The 18,226-nt window shown below is 44.5% G+C and overlaps 2 protein-coding genes across 5 annotated transcripts in view; one reads left to right on the forward strand and one right to left on the reverse strand.

The window, feature by feature from the left end:
- Positions 1-3,102: 3,102 nt before the first annotated feature.
- LOC114255256 lies at positions 3,103-15,083 on the reverse strand. 3 transcript variants are annotated; one of them, XR_004964924.1, is made up of 2 exons: positions 14,763-15,083; positions 3,103-3,679 (listed from the first exon to the last, which is right to left on the reverse strand). XR_004964924.1 is itself a non-coding variant. In XM_028193523.2 (2 exons), the coding sequence occupies exons 1-2, from the start codon at positions 14,978-14,980 to the stop codon at positions 10,252-10,254; spliced, it is 309 nt and encodes a 102-aa protein (XP_028049324.1). In that variant the 5' UTR covers positions 14,981-15,083; the 3' UTR covers positions 9,599-10,251. The 3 variants fall into 3 exon arrangements, 1 of the variants encoding a protein (XP_028049324.1); XR_004964923.1 differs by lacking the exon at positions 3,103-3,679 and adding an exon at positions 9,599-10,342 and having other exon boundaries at positions 12,175-15,083; XM_028193523.2 differs by lacking the exon at positions 3,103-3,679 and adding an exon at positions 9,599-10,342.
- Positions 15,084-15,204: 121 nt separating this feature from the next.
- The window catches only part of LOC105833427, a 166,994-nt gene continuing 163,972 nt past the window's right edge, over positions 15,205-18,226 (forward strand). The window contains exon 1 of one of the 2 annotated variants that reach the window (XM_028193774.2): positions 15,205-15,883. In XM_028193774.2, coding sequence (XP_028049575.1) covers positions 15,820-15,883 — 64 coding nt within the window. In that variant the 5' untranslated portion in view covers positions 15,205-15,819. The remainder of the gene's footprint in view (positions 15,884-18,226) is intronic. The other variant, XM_012675164.3, reaches the window with a different exon arrangement.

Raw genomic sequence — 18,226 nt, forward strand, 5'->3', positions numbered from 1 at the left:
AATATCGAATCTTTTTTTCTACATTTTTATTCAAATTGAAAAACGTTTTGAACGAGAGAGAGGAAGGCAATATTATCTAATACAATATTATCTCGAATTTTTCAAAATTTTTTGATCAATTTGAAATAAAAATTTAGATGCGTAGTCGATTCAATAATGGACATGACAGCTCTTAAGCAACGTGTCTACAATTGTTTCACAGCTAGAAGACTATTTGCGTTTCAATTATTTAAATGGCTCACTCGTGTCTAGTCGTGTGTCTTGCAAGCAAGACGGGAAGGAAGGTAGGATTATTGTTTCTGTTTGTAATTCATTATCATATATTATCATGCATAAGAGGGAAACCCAGGGTACGTCGTTATCCGCTAGTCATTCGTCTCATTGCCGCTATTGTGCTTTCACTTAGCTTCTTACCCGCTTATTACGAGGATCTAATATAACACCAATACCAATGTAAATATTGTACCAGTTTTATTATGACTTTTGCACAAACAAAAGCTGTCGCGTTTTAATCCATACCAAATTACATTTTTATAAATAATAAGAAAAACATACAGAAACAATTTTTGTCAAATTAAATCTAATATATTTTACATATAGTAACAATCATTGTTTCATGTATAAGTGAATATATAAAATCTTCTTTAAAGGATTTGATAATTTTTAATTTCGGTAATTATATTAGATTTTTATTTTAATAGTCATCTAATAAACCTGCAGTGTATAATCGTTTTTATAATTGAAGATACTATAATTCTTGGTTTAAAAATATTATTTTCTATTCGTGATACATTTTCTTTTCAACCTATTAAACAAAAAAAGTATACAATAGGAAATATGTTTTGATTCACAAACCAAAATCTTATCGAAACAACAAGATAATCAGGTTAAAATATGCTTAACAAAATTGTTTCGTTGCTGTAAACAAATATGTTATACTTTGTTATTGTAATGTTCTACTTTTATTAGATTGCTTAAAAAAAATATATAAAAAATACAAAAGCGAAAAATACATTTAATAGAAATAACTAAAAGTTTTGTTAGATAAAACAGGATATTTAGTCGCTGTTAGAAAATACCTCTAAACTATTTGATTGGAAATACTCAAAATTTTCACAGTGTACTATTAAATGACAAAAATATATTTGTCTTAATAAAATTATGTAAAATTTCTTCAGAAAAGCAAATTATGTCTTCAACGCTGTAGAATCTTATTTAGCAATAATGATATATTTTTTTCAAAACGAGAATGTTTTTTCTATACAAAATATTTGATACCAAAAATTAATGCTAATTTGTCAATGAAATCTAATATAATTACTGTAATAGCTATTATAAAATTTAAAATTGTATTAATGTATAATATTATAACTATTGTAATATCAAATACAATTATTGTACTTATTGTAATTATTGTATTAACATATTTCGTGTATAATTACCTAATTATTATTTACCCAATAATTTATTATTACTGCAATGTCGGTTTGTACATCAAACAAAATTGCTTCTAAACTTTGTATATAAATAAAAACTACTATTCTATCATTTGTACATTTTGCATAAATATTTCTGTAAATGCTTTGTAAATATCATAAGTATATATATGTTTTGCTTCGGTGCTACTGACATAAGTTTACGTAGTAAAATACAAGCGTAAGTTTATTAGTAAGCTTCAAAAAAGGTGAAACCGAAAATTCGAGCCTAACGAGATATAATATTTTAAATTCTTGTCCATCATATTGGAGCTGTTATTTAAAAATGTGCAATTTTTAAGTTAGAACTGAACTTAGTGATTTTAAAAATCAATATACATATAATAAATTTTGTAGAAATTGTTTTATTTTTTAAAACTTTGGTCCGCTATACTGGCTCCGTTTTGGCTTTTAATAATTTCAATTCAAATTTAAGTAGTACCCTATGAAAACTTTTTCTGAACCAAATTTCATCAAAATCGGACTAACAATTTCCAAAATAAAGAGCCCGATCCACAATTGAACCAGTCCGTTCTCAACTGGTCAAAGAGCTCGTTTACTGCCGCTACGTTTTTGTACAGCATGCATCACCGAGTTTAAGATTAATGTTTCGTCACGAATCGACGCCGTCTGGCCGGCGCGCGGCACGTCTCGCCAGCTGATTAAAAATTATGTGCCAATGATAAATCAATCGATCGACCGCAATTAGCCGCTCACTCGTTAATGGCCAGCGTGACGCGATGCGTTAATTGTAAAAGTGGTTCGAAAGGAAAAAAAAAGGGGGAGAAAACCGGAAGGAGAGAAAGAGGGAGTGCTAGAGGAGAAGCGCAACGTCAAAGCGCCGATTAATTAACATCCAACAGTGTCATCTCCTCGAGTCTAGTCGTCCTCGGCGGCGTATACACATTCGCGCGACGACAGCCATGCGGTAACTTTAAAGTTAATCCGCGCCTCGGTTTGCCAACTTAACTCATCGCGAGCGCGCGCGAAGGAGCGCCCGGGCCCTGTCCCCGCGCAACTTTTCCGCGGTTACTTTTCCGCTTAAAATAACTTGCCTTAACTCAATTATTTCTCATTAACTTAGCCGTTGCGCACGCGGGCTTCTTTTTTGTCCCCCGGCCAACTTTTCACTGCGGCGCACAATGGCCTCGGTCGCCGCTCGGTGGAAGGAAGGCGGTGGACGACGGCGAGGAGACGACGCGATAGTGCGGGCGAGAGATCCCTCTCCCCCCCCCCTTACCCCGTCGCGCGTCGCGGGGGGATGAGGAGGGCGTCCGTGCCCGACACTGTGTGCGCAGGGGCTCTGTGCGCGCTACACCGCGCGGTGGTGTACGTAGGATACACAGCAAAGCAAAGCGCGATAAGTACACGGCGGGGAATTTATTGTGCTCTTTAATGGTCAAAATTAAAAGTTGAGGATTAAGGATTTCGAATCTAGTATAGGGATTGGAGCGATTTAAAGTCGGGACTCGAGAGATATTCGTGAATCAGAGTTCAAAGGCTTTGAGGTTTCGGTGAATATACGGAGTCGAGATGTAACGTTGGCACGAGAGAGCTTCGCTTTCAAAAATATATATTTTCCACTCTTTTACTCTTTTTACGTCTGAATTTTTAAAAGCTGGATGAAAACATCTTTATCGCATTATTCGTTGCCACGCGCAAGGGGATCGTTCTTACGTTTGCGCCATAACGTCGTCCTTGTCGTCGTCGTCGTCGTCGTCGTCGTCGTCGTCGTCGTCGTCGTCGTCCTGCGACATTTCGACCACCACCTTTGCCAGTAAGAGTCGGGCGAGATTTACATGAGTAACGCTCATCGCGGCTTTATGGAGCGAAAGTGAGACGTTCTTATCCGACTTTATGACTCAGCCGGGAGAGAACTCCAGAGAGAAGTCCGAGTGAAATTTAGCGTGTAATATTGAATGCTGATTAGGATCGACGAACGAGTGAGCAAGCGAACGCCGAGAGCGCGGACGGTAATCTTGCTGTTTAAAATAGAGATTTATTCGGGCGTTCGAATGCCACGGCACGAACGTAAAAGGTCAAAGGGGGAAAAAACGGACGGAAGGAATGGAGGAGAACAATCGGGAAGCTAAGCTAAGAAATATTTGTAGTTACCTTCGTCTCGATACGGTCGTCGAAGGCGAAACGCCTTAATGCGCCTTTGAGCGGATACGGCGTCGTCGTCGTCGTCGTCGTCGCGGACTCTAAACGCCAACGAAGAAAGAAAGCGAAATAAGAACACGTTACAAGGAGGGGGAATTATCTTTGAAAGTTAAAGCCGGCGCTCGCGCGCTCGCGGATCGATTCGCGCGCTGCGAGAGCTCTGCAATTTAACTCGCGCGATCCATCTCTCTACTTTTCCCTCCTTTCCTCCCCCCCCCCCTCTCTCTCTCTCTCTCTCTCGCCCCCTCTTTCGTTTTCTCCGGTAAAAAGGATCCCATGATCTTAATTCCAGTTATTAAATCTTTCAGTCGACGCGGACGAGCGCGCGTACGCTTGTGTTATAGTCGCCATGAATAGATGTTTACTTATTACAATTATACTTTATAATGGCTTCCCGCGCGCCGCGCACTTTGTCGACAGAGAGAACGAAAAGCGCAACTTCTTCCCGCCTCTCAACTTTGCCGGAGTGCAGTTTTGCACCCTTTCTGAAACCCGGACGTGGCCGTCGTCGCTGCCACCGTCGCTGCCGGACCAAAGTTTGACACAAACGCGCGCGGCCGACCATAATAATAAATATAATATTCATGCGTCACGCAGAGCAGAGAGAGAGAGAGAAAGAGAGTGTAGGTATCGAAGCGAAAAATAGCACGCGCGTTTTAGCATCGAAATAACTAGGTATTCAAGTCAATCGGAGAGATCTCTTTGATCACCTAACGAGTCTCGTGAAAAAGGAACGCAAATAATTTGAGGAAGGTTGTAATTTACATGCCAATGGATGGAAATTGCGATAACAGCTCCAATTATATATTTATTAGAGTTATTAATGCGCGCTGATTTTTAGATAATTAAATACAGCTTAATGTAATGTATTTCCCTTGGATCCGTCATATGCGCACGCATATTTGTCGCATATGTTCACGTAACAGTATTTACAATAAAATGCTGTTGACGATATGACGGCTCTGTCGTAATTCATAAATACGTATTCTGCAAAATGTTCTCTCTCTCTCTCTCTCTCTTTCGAAAAAAGAGCATTATTAAAAGGAACGAGAAGGCTGTTAAATCACACGGGACGTAACACAGACGGATAGATTCCAATCGAAATCTCTGGAGGGAGGGGGGAGAGAGAAGGGTTAACGTCGGCAAATCTCTTGCTGATGATAACACATCAGACTCCCGCATCGCAGCGTTCTCGTAATAGCTGGCGGGCTTGATCGCGCGCTACACTTCCTACCGATGCACACGAGCACGAGCTTACACGCAAGCGGACGCGTCTTTACGCGCGAGAGCTCGCTACCCCCGGGGAGGGTCCATCCCCCTACCTGCTTGCCTGCTTGCCCGCCTGCCGAACTTGGGCGCGCACAAAGCGGGCATTCCGTCACTTTGTAACGATAAACTCGGCGTAAGGTTTGTCAAAGCTAATTGGATGCGACTCCTCGTGTACTCTAGCTGTGTCGACTATGCAATACTCGAAATGTACAAATTCGCGGGCATGCGCCCGCGCGCGTGCACGCGATTCATTGACCCGGATATTGCTCGCGTTCGTCGGGCGTCGTCGTTTCCTCCGGGGATACCCGTTCGAGATTCGTCATATCGGCTCTTTTGCCAAGAGGGAGAGGGAGGGAGGGAGGGAGGGAGGGACAGAGAGCGAGTGGGAAGGAGAAACGACGAGCTCTGCTGGACCCCGATCGAGCTCTCTTGGCACCGGGTGAGAGCGCGTTGCCCGAATGCCGCTGCCAAATCGAATTTTTACCATACGCCGCGTCTCGTGATAAATACGACAGAAAAATATTTGCAATATATTCGAAATTCCTGTTTGCACGTTAGGGGTGGGACGTACGTTTCGCAAGTGCCGCTCGCCGCGCTGCTGCTGCTGCTGCTGCTGCTGCTGCTGCTGCTGCTCTCGCGATCCGAAACCAAGAATTATCTTTCGTCCTCCTTTCCGCGTCCATCGCGAATGCAATTTATCGAACGTTTATGATAAGTATCGCGCGTACGGAATCGCGTTCGTTATATACATTCAAGATGTTTACCCGCTCGATCGCGCAGATTTTTCAATTTCACGTCGCGCTGAAATTAAAACGGCGTTTGAAATTAAAACACGTAACTTTTTTTTACCCCTCCCCCTAACCGCAATTACGCTGTAATATATCACGAAACGACTAAACGCTCTTCCCGCCGCGCCGCGTGCACCAGATCCATACCATTACGCGATAATCTTCATTTAAATAACAACGTGCGGTACTTCCCGAGCGCCATTCCGCTATTACATTTATTATCTTTCAATTATTCAATCGAGATCAAAAGGGGCAATAATAGGGACGCCGTTAAAGGGAAAGAATCGTGCGGCGTAATGTTAAATACATAAATGCAAGAGCCTCTACTCGCGCGATCTTGACTCGGCGCGCTCGTTACACCTCGCGGCGCCGCGCCGTACCAACGTCCTGCGCACGTGTGCCCTCCCTTCCCTCCCTCGCCCTCTCTTTCTCTGTGTTTCGTGTGCAATACGGTAGTATAGCAGCCGTTAACTCCATCTTCGCGTGTACCGCTCCTGAACGAGCCCCGCGATAGCGCGCAGTCGAATGGCGGTACACGAAAAGTGGCCGTCGCGCACGGTTATAATTACACGCGTAATGATAAGAATATACGTACCGATAAGACGAAATGGGTGTACGCTTATCGTCCCTGCTCGATCGACGCGGATTACATCGTACTTATTTGACGTGCTTTTCACGCGCACGGGAGCGCGCGACTTAAGCCTCCGCGCTTTCACGTTTTCCTCCTCTCCCCTCCTCTGGCTATTTTTCCCTTTCACCCCGCGCGATATCGCGGCGTGAACCGACCGACGTCACGTCTGCAATCGTCGGGTAGATATTTTTCATTTCGCGCCGTCCCCCTCCCTCCCTCCCTCCCTCCCATTCGCCGTCCCCGATCCCTCGCCAGGCGCTTTAAAAAGTATTACTTAGCCTGGATTTTATCCGCCCGACCGATCCCGGGTCAGATCAATCACTTATTCGTGATCGATCGCGTAACGCTTTAAGGATGTTTATAAGGGAGGTTGGCGTGGAGGGAGGGAGGGAGGGGGATACACTCGTACGGTTCCCGATGACACGACGTGAAAAACGTGTATCGTATCCGTCTGCTTATGTATGGAATTATTATTTTCCCTCCTCCCCGTGGAGAGATAACCCCGGTTGTCGCGACTGGATTACGCGACGGAAAACGAGAGACGATATTTCCCCACAATAATTATAATAATTCAGATAAATGACGACGGCGGATTACGCGAATAGCGAATTACCTCGCTTACCTCCCACCCTTGCTGGAGCGAGTCGCACAAATTTCCAGTAGAGTTCTCGATGCTGTAAGAAACGAACAAACGTATGACACATCGCTTTGAAGTTACATTAGGTCGAGATCTTAATTTCCTGCGGAAACAAAGTGGCTCCCGTGCTCCTCGATAAAGGGAAAAGGGAGAGAAAGAGCTAAAGAGAAAGAAAGAGAGAGAGAGAGAGAGAGAAACTATGGCGAGTTTTTCATGAGGTTGAGAGACGCGTTTTCCCGACTTATTATTTGCGTTAAAACGAATTTTATGTATTCGCGCTCGCCCTCGCCCAAGTACTTAGCAAGTTCGGTGCGTGCTTTACGACACCGGGAGCGAAGCCGTGGCGTGTAACAATAGCGCTGCTTTTTTCGTGATGAAGGGTTATGACCGTGCCTTGAACTTTTATAAAGGACGTGCCAAGTTTAGGAGGTCGTGAACGCGCCGAACGCGTCTTTGTAGCATCGCGCGAGACTTCCGGTCGGGCGTTCGAGTGTTGCGCGCGAGCGAACGTGGAACGAAGGTATCGAGAGCGTAAACCGACCGCCCGTGCATTATCTATCCCTCTACATCTCGATGCTTCGTAAATGCACGCAAATATGTCACATCCAGCGTCAGCCGTTGGAGTTTTCGAGGAGAAGCGGGAGAAGGGGAAAGAAGAAGAAGAGAAGGAGGAGGAGGAGGAAAAGGGGGAAAAGGAGGTGGAGGAGCTAAAACGTTGCAACGTCTCGTTTTATCGAACGAGAATTTAGGTCGTCCCCGGTAAATGCCTAAAATATAATTTCACGCACAGATTTTGCACTCCGCTCCGGAATTACTATTTTTGCCGGCGGCTACGAACGCGAATTCAATGCGGATTCGCGATTTTGCCTCTCGCGTCCTAATTAACAACAGCGCGCAAAACATATGCATAGGAGACGAATATAAAAGCCTGTGGAAATGTGTGCGCACATTCGCGAACGTTTTGAAAACCCACGCTCTCTCTCTCTCTCTCTCTCTCTCTCTCTTTCTCTCTGTATTTGTCTTTTTTTCTCTATTACACATATCTCCCTCTCTCTCTTTCTTATGGCTTGGTATATTTTACACATTAGATATGCGTTTAAAGTGTAAAACGTTATGCAACGAAGAGGCGTGGACGCGTTCTAAGCACTAGCATTAGTATGTCTGACAAACGTAATACGTGTTTTTCGAAAACGAGAATCGAACCGGGCGACGCGCGTAATGGCGCGCATCCGTACAATTAGCGCCAAGCTGCCGGCGTACAACGTCGAGTTTCGCCCGTTTGACGCGAAGAACGCGTTTATTGTATATCGCCGACGAGCTGACAACGCGCACGGCCGCATTCAGCTCTAAACGCCTAGATATACGGAGGCGCGACGCGGCTTGAATTTCGTATTCAAAGTTGTACGTCGCGACTTGCTTCGGGTTCCGTCTCTTCGCCGCCATCTTCAAGATAAACGGCTCATATATCCCAGATGTAATTCCGGAGGGCGCGGCGGAGAGACGCACGCGCGCGCGCGTTTCGGGCGGAAAAACTTGGCACGTTCAAGGACGAATGTTCGTTCCGCGCGACAACTGGCGCTCCCTCTCTCGCGCGACATTTCCCGTCGCTTTGTTCTTCTTTCACGTCGCGCGGCGTCGACTTCCGGCCAATGTTTTTATCGCCAGGGAACGCGCGCGCGGCGTCGTTCCCGGTCTCGTCCCGTGAAAGCCGAGCTCGTCAAGAGGTGCAATTTGATGTATGGCTTGTTGGGCCAGGTAAGTTTGCTCCTCGCAAAGATGTCGTTGACCCGCTACTATTACGCTAGATAGGATTAACCCTTCCGCCTCCGCCGCCGCCACCACCGTCGCCGACGCCGACGTCGCCATCGCCATCGCCATCGCCATCGCCATCGCCACAGGGCCGCGTATACACGTGTACTACGTATACCTGTATATAACGTGTATACACCGTGTCTGCACTCCTGCCAGCGTGCACGGTACGCTCGTTAGTGGCCTCCGAGAGAGTCGAAACCCTGAAATTTCCATATTCGTAGTCGCGAAGCCCGACAGCCGGGATTTTTAGCGCTTCATCTGTTTGTCTCTCAACTCGACCTCCAGTCCAGGTTTCGACGGACAGTTTCGTTTCGCGCACGCGGCCAGCGAGCGCAATCGAGTTATCCGATGTGTCGCGCAAATCACTGGAATTACTCTTTAAAAGAGCCAGCTACTCGCGTGCTATCATCGCCAATTACCTCTAAACTCCCACTTTATTTATTTATTCCGTGAAATCTGACGCGGAAATCTGATCGCGAAATTGAACGCTTGGATTTTCCTTGCAAACTCTCCAATAAAATTATTCTCGGCGTGTCGACCTCTTAAAGTTTCCCAGTCTTTTTATGTAATATAAGAATTTGATCAGATTTTAAGCTCGCGATTAATATGTAGACATTATTGAATTTCTTTAAATTTTTTCATCGCATAATATTTTTTTAATAACTTTCTGAAACGCTAAGAGCTTTTGTGAAAAGAGGAGTTTAAATTAAATAATCGAATCGCAAACAAGATATACGAATTTTGAAAAATTATTTACATAAAGAAAATATTATTGTAAAGGACGTTTTAAAATTAGAAAAATAAAGTTTTTTCGTATTATTTTTGTATAGAAGTATGAAATGTTTATTAATTATATACACTTCTCTTTATATGTAAATGTGACATCATACTAGTAAAAACGTAACAATATTGCTTGTTATCAGTTATTATGTTTCTTACTGTTTTCCAAAATTAAGATGCTTCTTGGTCAGTTGAGTTTCGAGGTTTAATTCTGAATGTCATTTGAGCACTTTTTGCTTCATCTTTATCCACTAACTCTTCATCGAATGCCATGACTGTCTTGCCAAAGATATCTCGATGGTTTACTTTCGAGAGTCGATAATCAATTTCAAGATTTTATATTATTTCGGGTGAATTTGAAACCCGAATCTCTTTAGCATAGAAAAAGCAGACGCACAACTTTTATGACACAATTGCGACATTGTTCTAAATAACAAATAGTCGTTTTTATTGTTTAAATAAGTTTTGTTTATGTTTTAATTACTTTACAGTTATACGACAGAAGAGTCACATCCAATTGATTCTCTTTCACTTTTCCAAGGTGGAGGACTTCCTCAAATCTTATTAGCAAAGCCGATAATCCAAAGGGGTGTACTCTTATGCTATATTAGTCAATAACAAGTAGTTGTGTACCCCGTCAATTTGGTTCGGACTAACTATCACGAAATTACATCATGTTCGCGCGACGTCCCGAAATTACGTTCTGCAAGGCTGCATCCTTGTATACCATTGAGCAGCACCGTAGCCGTAATTGTCGATGGTTCCCTTAATGTCTTTCCTCTCGTACCTACCAACAAGTAACAAATAACTTTGTTGTATTTGCGATATCGACACCCTGATGACGTCACGCCACCGGAATCACAGTCCGACGGGACTTCGTCTATCCCCGGCGCCTGTAATTAGCGGCGTGCCGGGTTTTTTTTTGCATTTAAATGCTAGAGGTCGCTCGCCGCGATATCGCGAGAAGAAAATTGCAGCTCCATCCGCGTTTATTGCAACGACGATAAAACCTGTCGTGAGCCGCGTCGCTCCAACCGTCCCTGCGGCTCTTAGCGCGTAATCGAAGCCACGAAATTAGGATCCGGAGGGCCGTGTCCGTGTCTATTATCAATGACGACCGGTAACTAAGCGCGATGGTTAATGCTCCGTCCGTTTGTGTGGTGGCGGCGAGTATCGCGTAATTTCATTACCGGCGCGCGCGCGCGCGACGTCGACACCTCCCGCGCGGATTAATCGGCGCGGACCCTGCGCCGTGACTCCCCGTCGTCGTCGGCGTTGACTAGCGATGCGGCCAGTCACGGTGACGCGATAGATAGACCGCGACAATGGTATCGGGACAACGGCGGGCGTCTATCTCCCGTCGCATCGCTACCGTCCCGTCCCGTTGTTGGTCTCTCGGCGTGCACGCGCGCGATTGTCCTTAATGTGACTCGCGTGCCCTGCAGTCGATGACTGGGGCGGCGGGGGAAGAAACAAACTCGCCCTCGGTCCTCGGCCTCGGCATTCGCGCGCCTCGCGTATAATCCGCATTGGCCGGTCGACTTCGTTCACGACTGACCGCCGTGCGCGGTTTCAGTCTCGTTGGTTTATAAACGCGAGTCCGACTTCCGTGTAGACGAAAATTCGGAATCGGCAGCATGTAACTTTTGCGTGACGGCGAGCCGCGATTCGGGCGCACGCTCGGACGTGTCCGACGCGGGAGAGACGGGAAGCCCGATCGGGCTGCGGAAGAAAACGGGGAGGACAGGAGGGGTTGTATCTGGGACAACGACACGGGGATGAGGAAGGATAGCGCGCGAATAGACGCGCGCGGTTCTGATTACTTCGGAGGGTTCCGTCGCCGGCGGATTTACGCGCGATGCTAGGGCTCAAGGGCTCCATGCTTCCAAAATAAGACCGAAAAGAAGAAAGAAGAGAGAGAGAGAGAGAGAGAGAGAGAGAGAGAGAGAGAGAGAGAGACGTGTCAATGCATAATTATTCCTTTTTCCTCCTTCTCTTCCTCGGCGTGCCCATCAAGATGTGACGGATCGTTGCACCGCCTCAAATTAATCGACACTGGAAATGAAAGAGATATGGGAAAATACGGGAATAAATTTGATTTCCGTTGAATTACAATCAAAAACGCAATTAAATTTGCAGATATTATAATAATAATAATAGGAGTGATAATTAAAAACGGACTAGCAATTATTATTATTACGATAATTTATATCGCAAAGTTTTACCGCTGCGACCGGTGGCCGTTCTAATTAATTGCATTTCGCATTGCCGCGGCGTCGTTTTAACGTTTAAGAATACTCTCAGGTGGATCAATATTTTGACAGATCAATAATGGAGTCTCGGGAAAAATGGCGGCGCGCCGCGGGCCCCGTGCACTATAAATCCGTCACAGGATAGTTCCCAGTTGTACCTGACGCCCGCAAACACAACATTGCTTTCCATGCCTCCCCTATACATACATATATATATAGATATATATACGTATATATCTGGTTTTCTGCATTTCTCGCGTAAACGCGGCCCCGGAAGCGAGAAATGCGCTATTGATCGAGCGAAAGCGTTTTTCCGCCGGCACCGGCTCGTCTTTGATTTTTGATATTAGAAATTCTCATTACGTACCCGCCGTATTTTACTTGGCGGCAACCCCGCGCGCGTGCGCGCGCGCGCGCACGCACACACGGAGGTATCCCGGCCTTCCTCTACGATTACATCCCCGCCGCTCTCATTTGGTTTACTACGCCTTCAGGTGCAACCTGACGCCGTACATGCTAGATGGAATTCGATATAAGCGTCGCTTGAACACGGAATCATTTAACATGAGGAGGAGGTAACTGAAACATTTCCAGCTCTTATTTCTCAAAGGCCTGATCCTTTTACTTCTTGCTATGGAAGAAAAAAGAAGGTAGAAAATCGCACTGCAGTCGCGCGCCACGCGAGACACGACGCTCTCTCGATCTGTCTATAACGTGTGTCGTCTTTGATGATACATCACTGTATAATGCACTCCGTGGCGCGCGAGGCAATCTCAATGCTCGCAGCAGGACTTAGTATCTATGTACATATGTATGTATATGCTTCTGTGTGCACATGTGTGGGTATCTCTCTCCTCTCGCGTATTTGACTTCATACTGCATAACTTAAAGTTCCGAAGAAAAACGTTCCACATAACTCGGCGCACTTATATCGAATTCGCCCGAATGTAGACCGCATTACGTCACCATAGAAAGACTTTAAACGAAGTTTAAGAGGTAGGAGCCGGGGATAGGGGAAGGTGAGGGTTAACTTTTCAGGTCCCATCCGCGCGCCATTAAAGTCGGAACGATACAAGGAGCCTATCGTTCGAGCGAGAGAGAGAGCCGGGTCGATATCCTATCCGTTTCCCACGGCTAAAGGAATGCTTAAGTTTAAGTGCGGATGTGCTTTTACTCACTCGGCGTAGAGAGGCTTAGGCTTAATAGAACACAGATACTTTCCATCAAGTTTTCAATATCGCATTACAAGGTATCGAAGACTATGCTGTACGGAAAGATCAACAGTTTGTGATGACAATCAAAGAGAATAGTATCGTAAATAAATGAATTTTAATAAGAGAGACCTTGTTAGAATTGTCCAGATTGCATTCGATTCTCCATGAAATATGTCGACGAATACAAAAATCTAAGAGACGAATATTTTTTTATATTCGCCCAACTTGAAATTTAAATAAATAATTCTTTAAAGATATGAGGCATGGGATATTAAAAAAAAGTTTTTTTTTTTGTTAAATCTGAACACACACAGAGTTAGAAGCTACATAAAAAAAACATAACAGTTTTATCCAAAACACATTTCTCTATTTATATCTCACTGTTGCGTTGATAATTGCTTAGAATCAAATATAAGCATAAATTATAAGGGATTTTATGCACGAAAAACAAGTATTAAATTAAAAACGTTAGTATTAAATTAAAAACAAGTATATTCTATTTGACAATCATTGTTTCGTATACGTTAAAACAAAAAATCTTTTTTATGTATAAAAAACAACAATCTTCTTTATAATTTATTTTTTTAAGAATTTAATCGTCTTAAATTCTGCAAAATATACTTTTCACGATTACAATAGTTATATAAACAATCATATACAATATAGTTGTTTTGATAAAAACAGTGTTAAAAATTTTTACTTTTTACTTTGTAAAAATTATTACTTTTTTGTTTTTTTTCCTAACTTATAAAAATTATTATTGAATAATAAGAATACATTTTTCTTGATAAAACTAAAATTTATTCCTGGATGCGAACACTATCACTAAAAAATGTTTTTGCAATTACACAGTAAAAATTGGATACAAAAATTAACTGAGATAGATGTATGATTGGCAAATACTGTAATATGCATATGTTTTGTATTTAAACAATTCATAACTGACAGAAGTGGAATTAGCAAATTTTTTATGTGACAGGAAATATTTTAGTTGACAAGAATTAGTGCTAAATGTGTGACTTTGACAAATTTGAAACTTAATTATACGTACTGAAACTTAACCTTACTTAATCAAACTTACATCAGCAAAACTTTTTTTATATAATCTCATTTAAATCTGTCATATTTGAAAAATAAAGATATTTTTATAAAAATTTTTTATAAAAATATTAAACAGGAATGTGCGCGTTTCTTAGATTTTTGTGTCTAACAAGAATCGGTTTCAGATAGAGAGAGAGAGAAACAGGTAAGTAATTACTATGTTATACATTTTAAAAATATATAATCTATTAATATAACACACACACACACACACACACACACACACACACACACACATATATATATTAAAATAAATACGCCATACATATATGAAAATAAAGAGCCAAATAATGTTAACCAGAGATGATAATCAATAGATAATTGAATAATATGTTAATATATTTTAACGACAAATATTATATATAATACTTGTAAATATTATACATAATATTAATGTATAATTATATAGCTATAATACTTTATATATAACAAACATATATATTTTTGTCATTAAAATGTACGAAAAAAAAGTTGTTTAAATTTGGCATTTATTACATATCGTTTCTAGCTAATATTATTCAGTTCGTGTCAAAGTACTTTCTATTTCAGTCTTCTAATAGTCTCTGTCTAGCGTGCAAGAATAAGACGTCGCTACTAAAAATAGACGATATCGAAGATAAAATATCCGGTACTTCGATACCAATTTCTATCCGCATCCTGCATTAACAGAGTTCGTCTTGCGATAGTGCGTAGAGTGCGACTTCCGGACAGGAAAGCAAACGCTCGCAGAAATCTCTCTTGCTCTTTCCTTTCCTCCCCCACCACCCTCTCTCGCTCGCTCCACTCGCGCACTCTCATGTACTCGTTCGGACTGGTTCGTACGCCGAGGTACCTCTCGGCCTCGTGCTGCTCCAACATCGGGTATTCTCGGACGCGCGTGCGAACGGCCGAAAGAGAGAGCGAGACAGAGAACGAGGAGTCCAAGCGAGCGAGAGGGGGTTACTACGCGGTGCCGCCGCCGCCGCCGCCGCCGCCGCCGCCGCCGCCACCGCCGGTCGCGCGCGCGAGGGTGGGAGACGGCGCCCCGCGCTCTAAAGCCCGTAGGCCGCGCCACCGCCACTACTCCGCACACGCGATCACCGTGGGGCACGGACGTGGGGCTTTCCCTCTTTCTCTCTCTCGCTCCGCTCGCTCTCTATCTCTCCCCAAATGCCTCCTCGCCACCGCTGCCACCCGCTATTTCCGCGCGACGCGTGCTCGCCGCACGATCGGGACGCGAGTGCCCCGTGAGTGTCGTCGTGTCTCGCCGTGAGAGGGTTGATGAGTGTTCGGTGCCCCAGTGCTAGTGATACGTTGGAAACGAAAAAAAAAACGAGGGATAATATTGTAGACTGACTGTCTTTCTACCCCCCCTCTCTCTCTCTCTCTCTCTCTCTTTCTCTCTCTCTCTCTCTCTCTCTCTCTTTCTCTTTCCCTCCCGCCCTCTCTTTCGGCGGTTACATTCATTCAACGACGCGATTGTTCCCAAGTGGATTTTCAATGTGAGCCACGCGCTCGCGTAGCGGTGGATTGTGCGATAAGAGAAACCGGAGTACAGTGCATCGTGAGCGGTGTTTGAATTGTCGATCGACCACGCAACGATCACGCGCGTGCAGTTGGAGTGCCACGCCACTCTAAATCTCGATCCTCGGAATTGAGCGAGTGCGGGCAAATAAAGATCTAGCTCGGAGGTGGCAAGAAATCGGCTCCGGATCAACATGGATTGGACTCGGGGGATCGGTCTGACCAGCTTGTTATTGTTCTGCCTCGGACTGATCGGGGGTAAGTGCAGTGGTGTTTTTCTTTCCTGCACGCGTGTGCGCCACTAGGTTTTTACATTCGTTCGGACCCGACCTCGTGCGCTGACGCATGAATCGGGGCCTTTGTCAAAGGCCAGAGGTTCCACCGCCGCCGCCGCCGCGCCGTGCTGCTCGATCGATTCGATTAATCGCCGACGATCCGCGTCGGGAATGCGCGGCGTTTCGGACATCCGCCGGGGCCTGGTCGTCGTCGCGCGACGCTGTTTTGCTTTTGTTCGCAACGCGCGCGTTGCGACGTCGATGGCCTATTTGCGGGCCGCTATTATGAACGGGCGCAACGGCTGACGATAACGCGCACGCTGTGAGCCGCGCGTATCTGAGGGTAGTAATCGCAAATTGTTCCGCAACAGGGGCCAACACTTATCATCCCGGCCGTTGCTCGCGATACAACTGTCTCCCACGCCGTAAATTTCCCGATGGCACTTTACACCCCGCGCGTGTCAGTGACGCGTTTCGCCCATTATCCCTAAACTTTGCCGATTTTGCCTGCTTAACTTTCGTAATTTTTGACTTCAACTAGAATCGCGTCTATACATATATATATATATATATATATATATATTCCCACTTAAATTCTCGCCTTCCTTCCTTCCTTCCACCCTCCCTCTCTCCCTGCCTCCCTCCGGATACTGGCGCACCGAGTTTTTCGGGGCCTATGCTATTTTCTCGCTTCTCTGTTCTTGAAATTGGGAAAGTTATGAAATAGGAGAGATATAGTTTGAAGAGAGGGACCGGGCTTCGCCCCGCTTCGGGGATATTACTGATTCTTGCCGCACTAGCCGTTCGAAAGTAGTCATACATTTATTCCGCCACGAGAGACGAGAATGACATTCTATTGGTAATAACTAAAAAGTGCTGACTTTCTGAATTTTTAAGCAGTCCCCGTGTGACTTATGCATTTGAGTCTGCAAAGTGTAACTCTTGAATACTTAAGTATTGGAAATGGTTTAAGAAGCGATAAAGTACTTTTGGATTCACGACAATATCCAAAGGCACTATCGTATTGATCTGACCTTTGTTTAAGAAAACAAATCACACGAGAGCTATGATATAAAATTGAAGACAAGTTTCGCGAGACGGTCCTCGCATATTGAATTTTAAACGAACGCTTAAAATCGTTCGAAACGGATATTCTACTTGGCGGAGACAAAAGTCGAGTCGTTGAAATCCGTTAAAAATTCCGTAAGCCTCAAGATATCGAATCGACATCTCGTTTCATCTCGTAATGCACGCGCGCACACATAAAATACGCGAGGTTATGAGGGATAACGTCGGGAGGATATTTGGTTTACACGAATGTAAAATGCGTGAAAAAATAAACAACAGCGATGGGTAAAAAGTATGTTGTTGTTTTTTGCCTTCTTCCCTCCGTTCCCCCGGTCCCTTTTGCAGCCCAGCCTCGCAGCCTCCGGCGTTTTTCCAACGCTCTTCAATTCGCGAAACGATTGCGGGATACGAGATATGCATTTCCGAGAACTCGCTCTCAATCCCCTCCCTCTCGTTGCACCCTCGCCGGTACGCGCGCTCCCACGCCACTCATTCCGAAACTCATTTCGCGATGGGGTAAACAACGGTATTGTCGAAAAACACGAATGAACCTCGAACGGACGTACCTCCGAATCAATTACCATTACGGTGTGTCGCGATTGCGACATCAGGCACGCTTAATTTAACGGCGATTTTGATACCGCTGATTATCGACGCGATATCTGCTCGTAGGCACACAAACATATAATTGTCCGTCATCGTTCCACTAAATTGAGAGGAAATGAACTAATGGACGAGCGCGCGTCGAAAGAGGAAGCGATATTATTTTACGTGCAAGGTGTGGAATATCTGGCAGGATTATCGAGGGAACTTTCTCTTCGACATAATCGATCCTTAACTAACGTAAGGGACGAAGTGTCGACGATTAAAATGCCCGGTAGCAAAGTAACGATACTTAAACGATTCCCTTACAGTTGACTGAACTCTGTTCGTCGCGCCGCTCTCTCCCCGGGTTAATAAGTACAAAACGGGGTACAACGAGGGTTGCGCGATCCTCGCGCGAGATATCGACGAGTGAAAAAAAAATTTGTCGCGAGATCGATAAGAACGCGAAAGGCAGAGAAGGGAGGGGGGTAGGGCGCACTAGAGGAAACTGGGGTTGCTCTCCGCGGGGGTTACACACTTGGCGTACAGCAGGCGTATCGCAGCAAGTACGTACGTATATTTATCGTGTATATGAACTTCAATTTCGTGATGGAAGTGGATTAATACAATTTAATGGCGTCCCGTGAGAATTATATGCGCGTCGACATCTCGT

This window comes from Monomorium pharaonis, chromosome 10 (genome assembly GCF_013373865.1).
Source record: "Monomorium pharaonis isolate MP-MQ-018 chromosome 10, ASM1337386v2, whole genome shotgun sequence".
NCBI classification, from domain to species: Eukaryota; Metazoa; Arthropoda; class Insecta; order Hymenoptera; family Formicidae; genus Monomorium; species Monomorium pharaonis.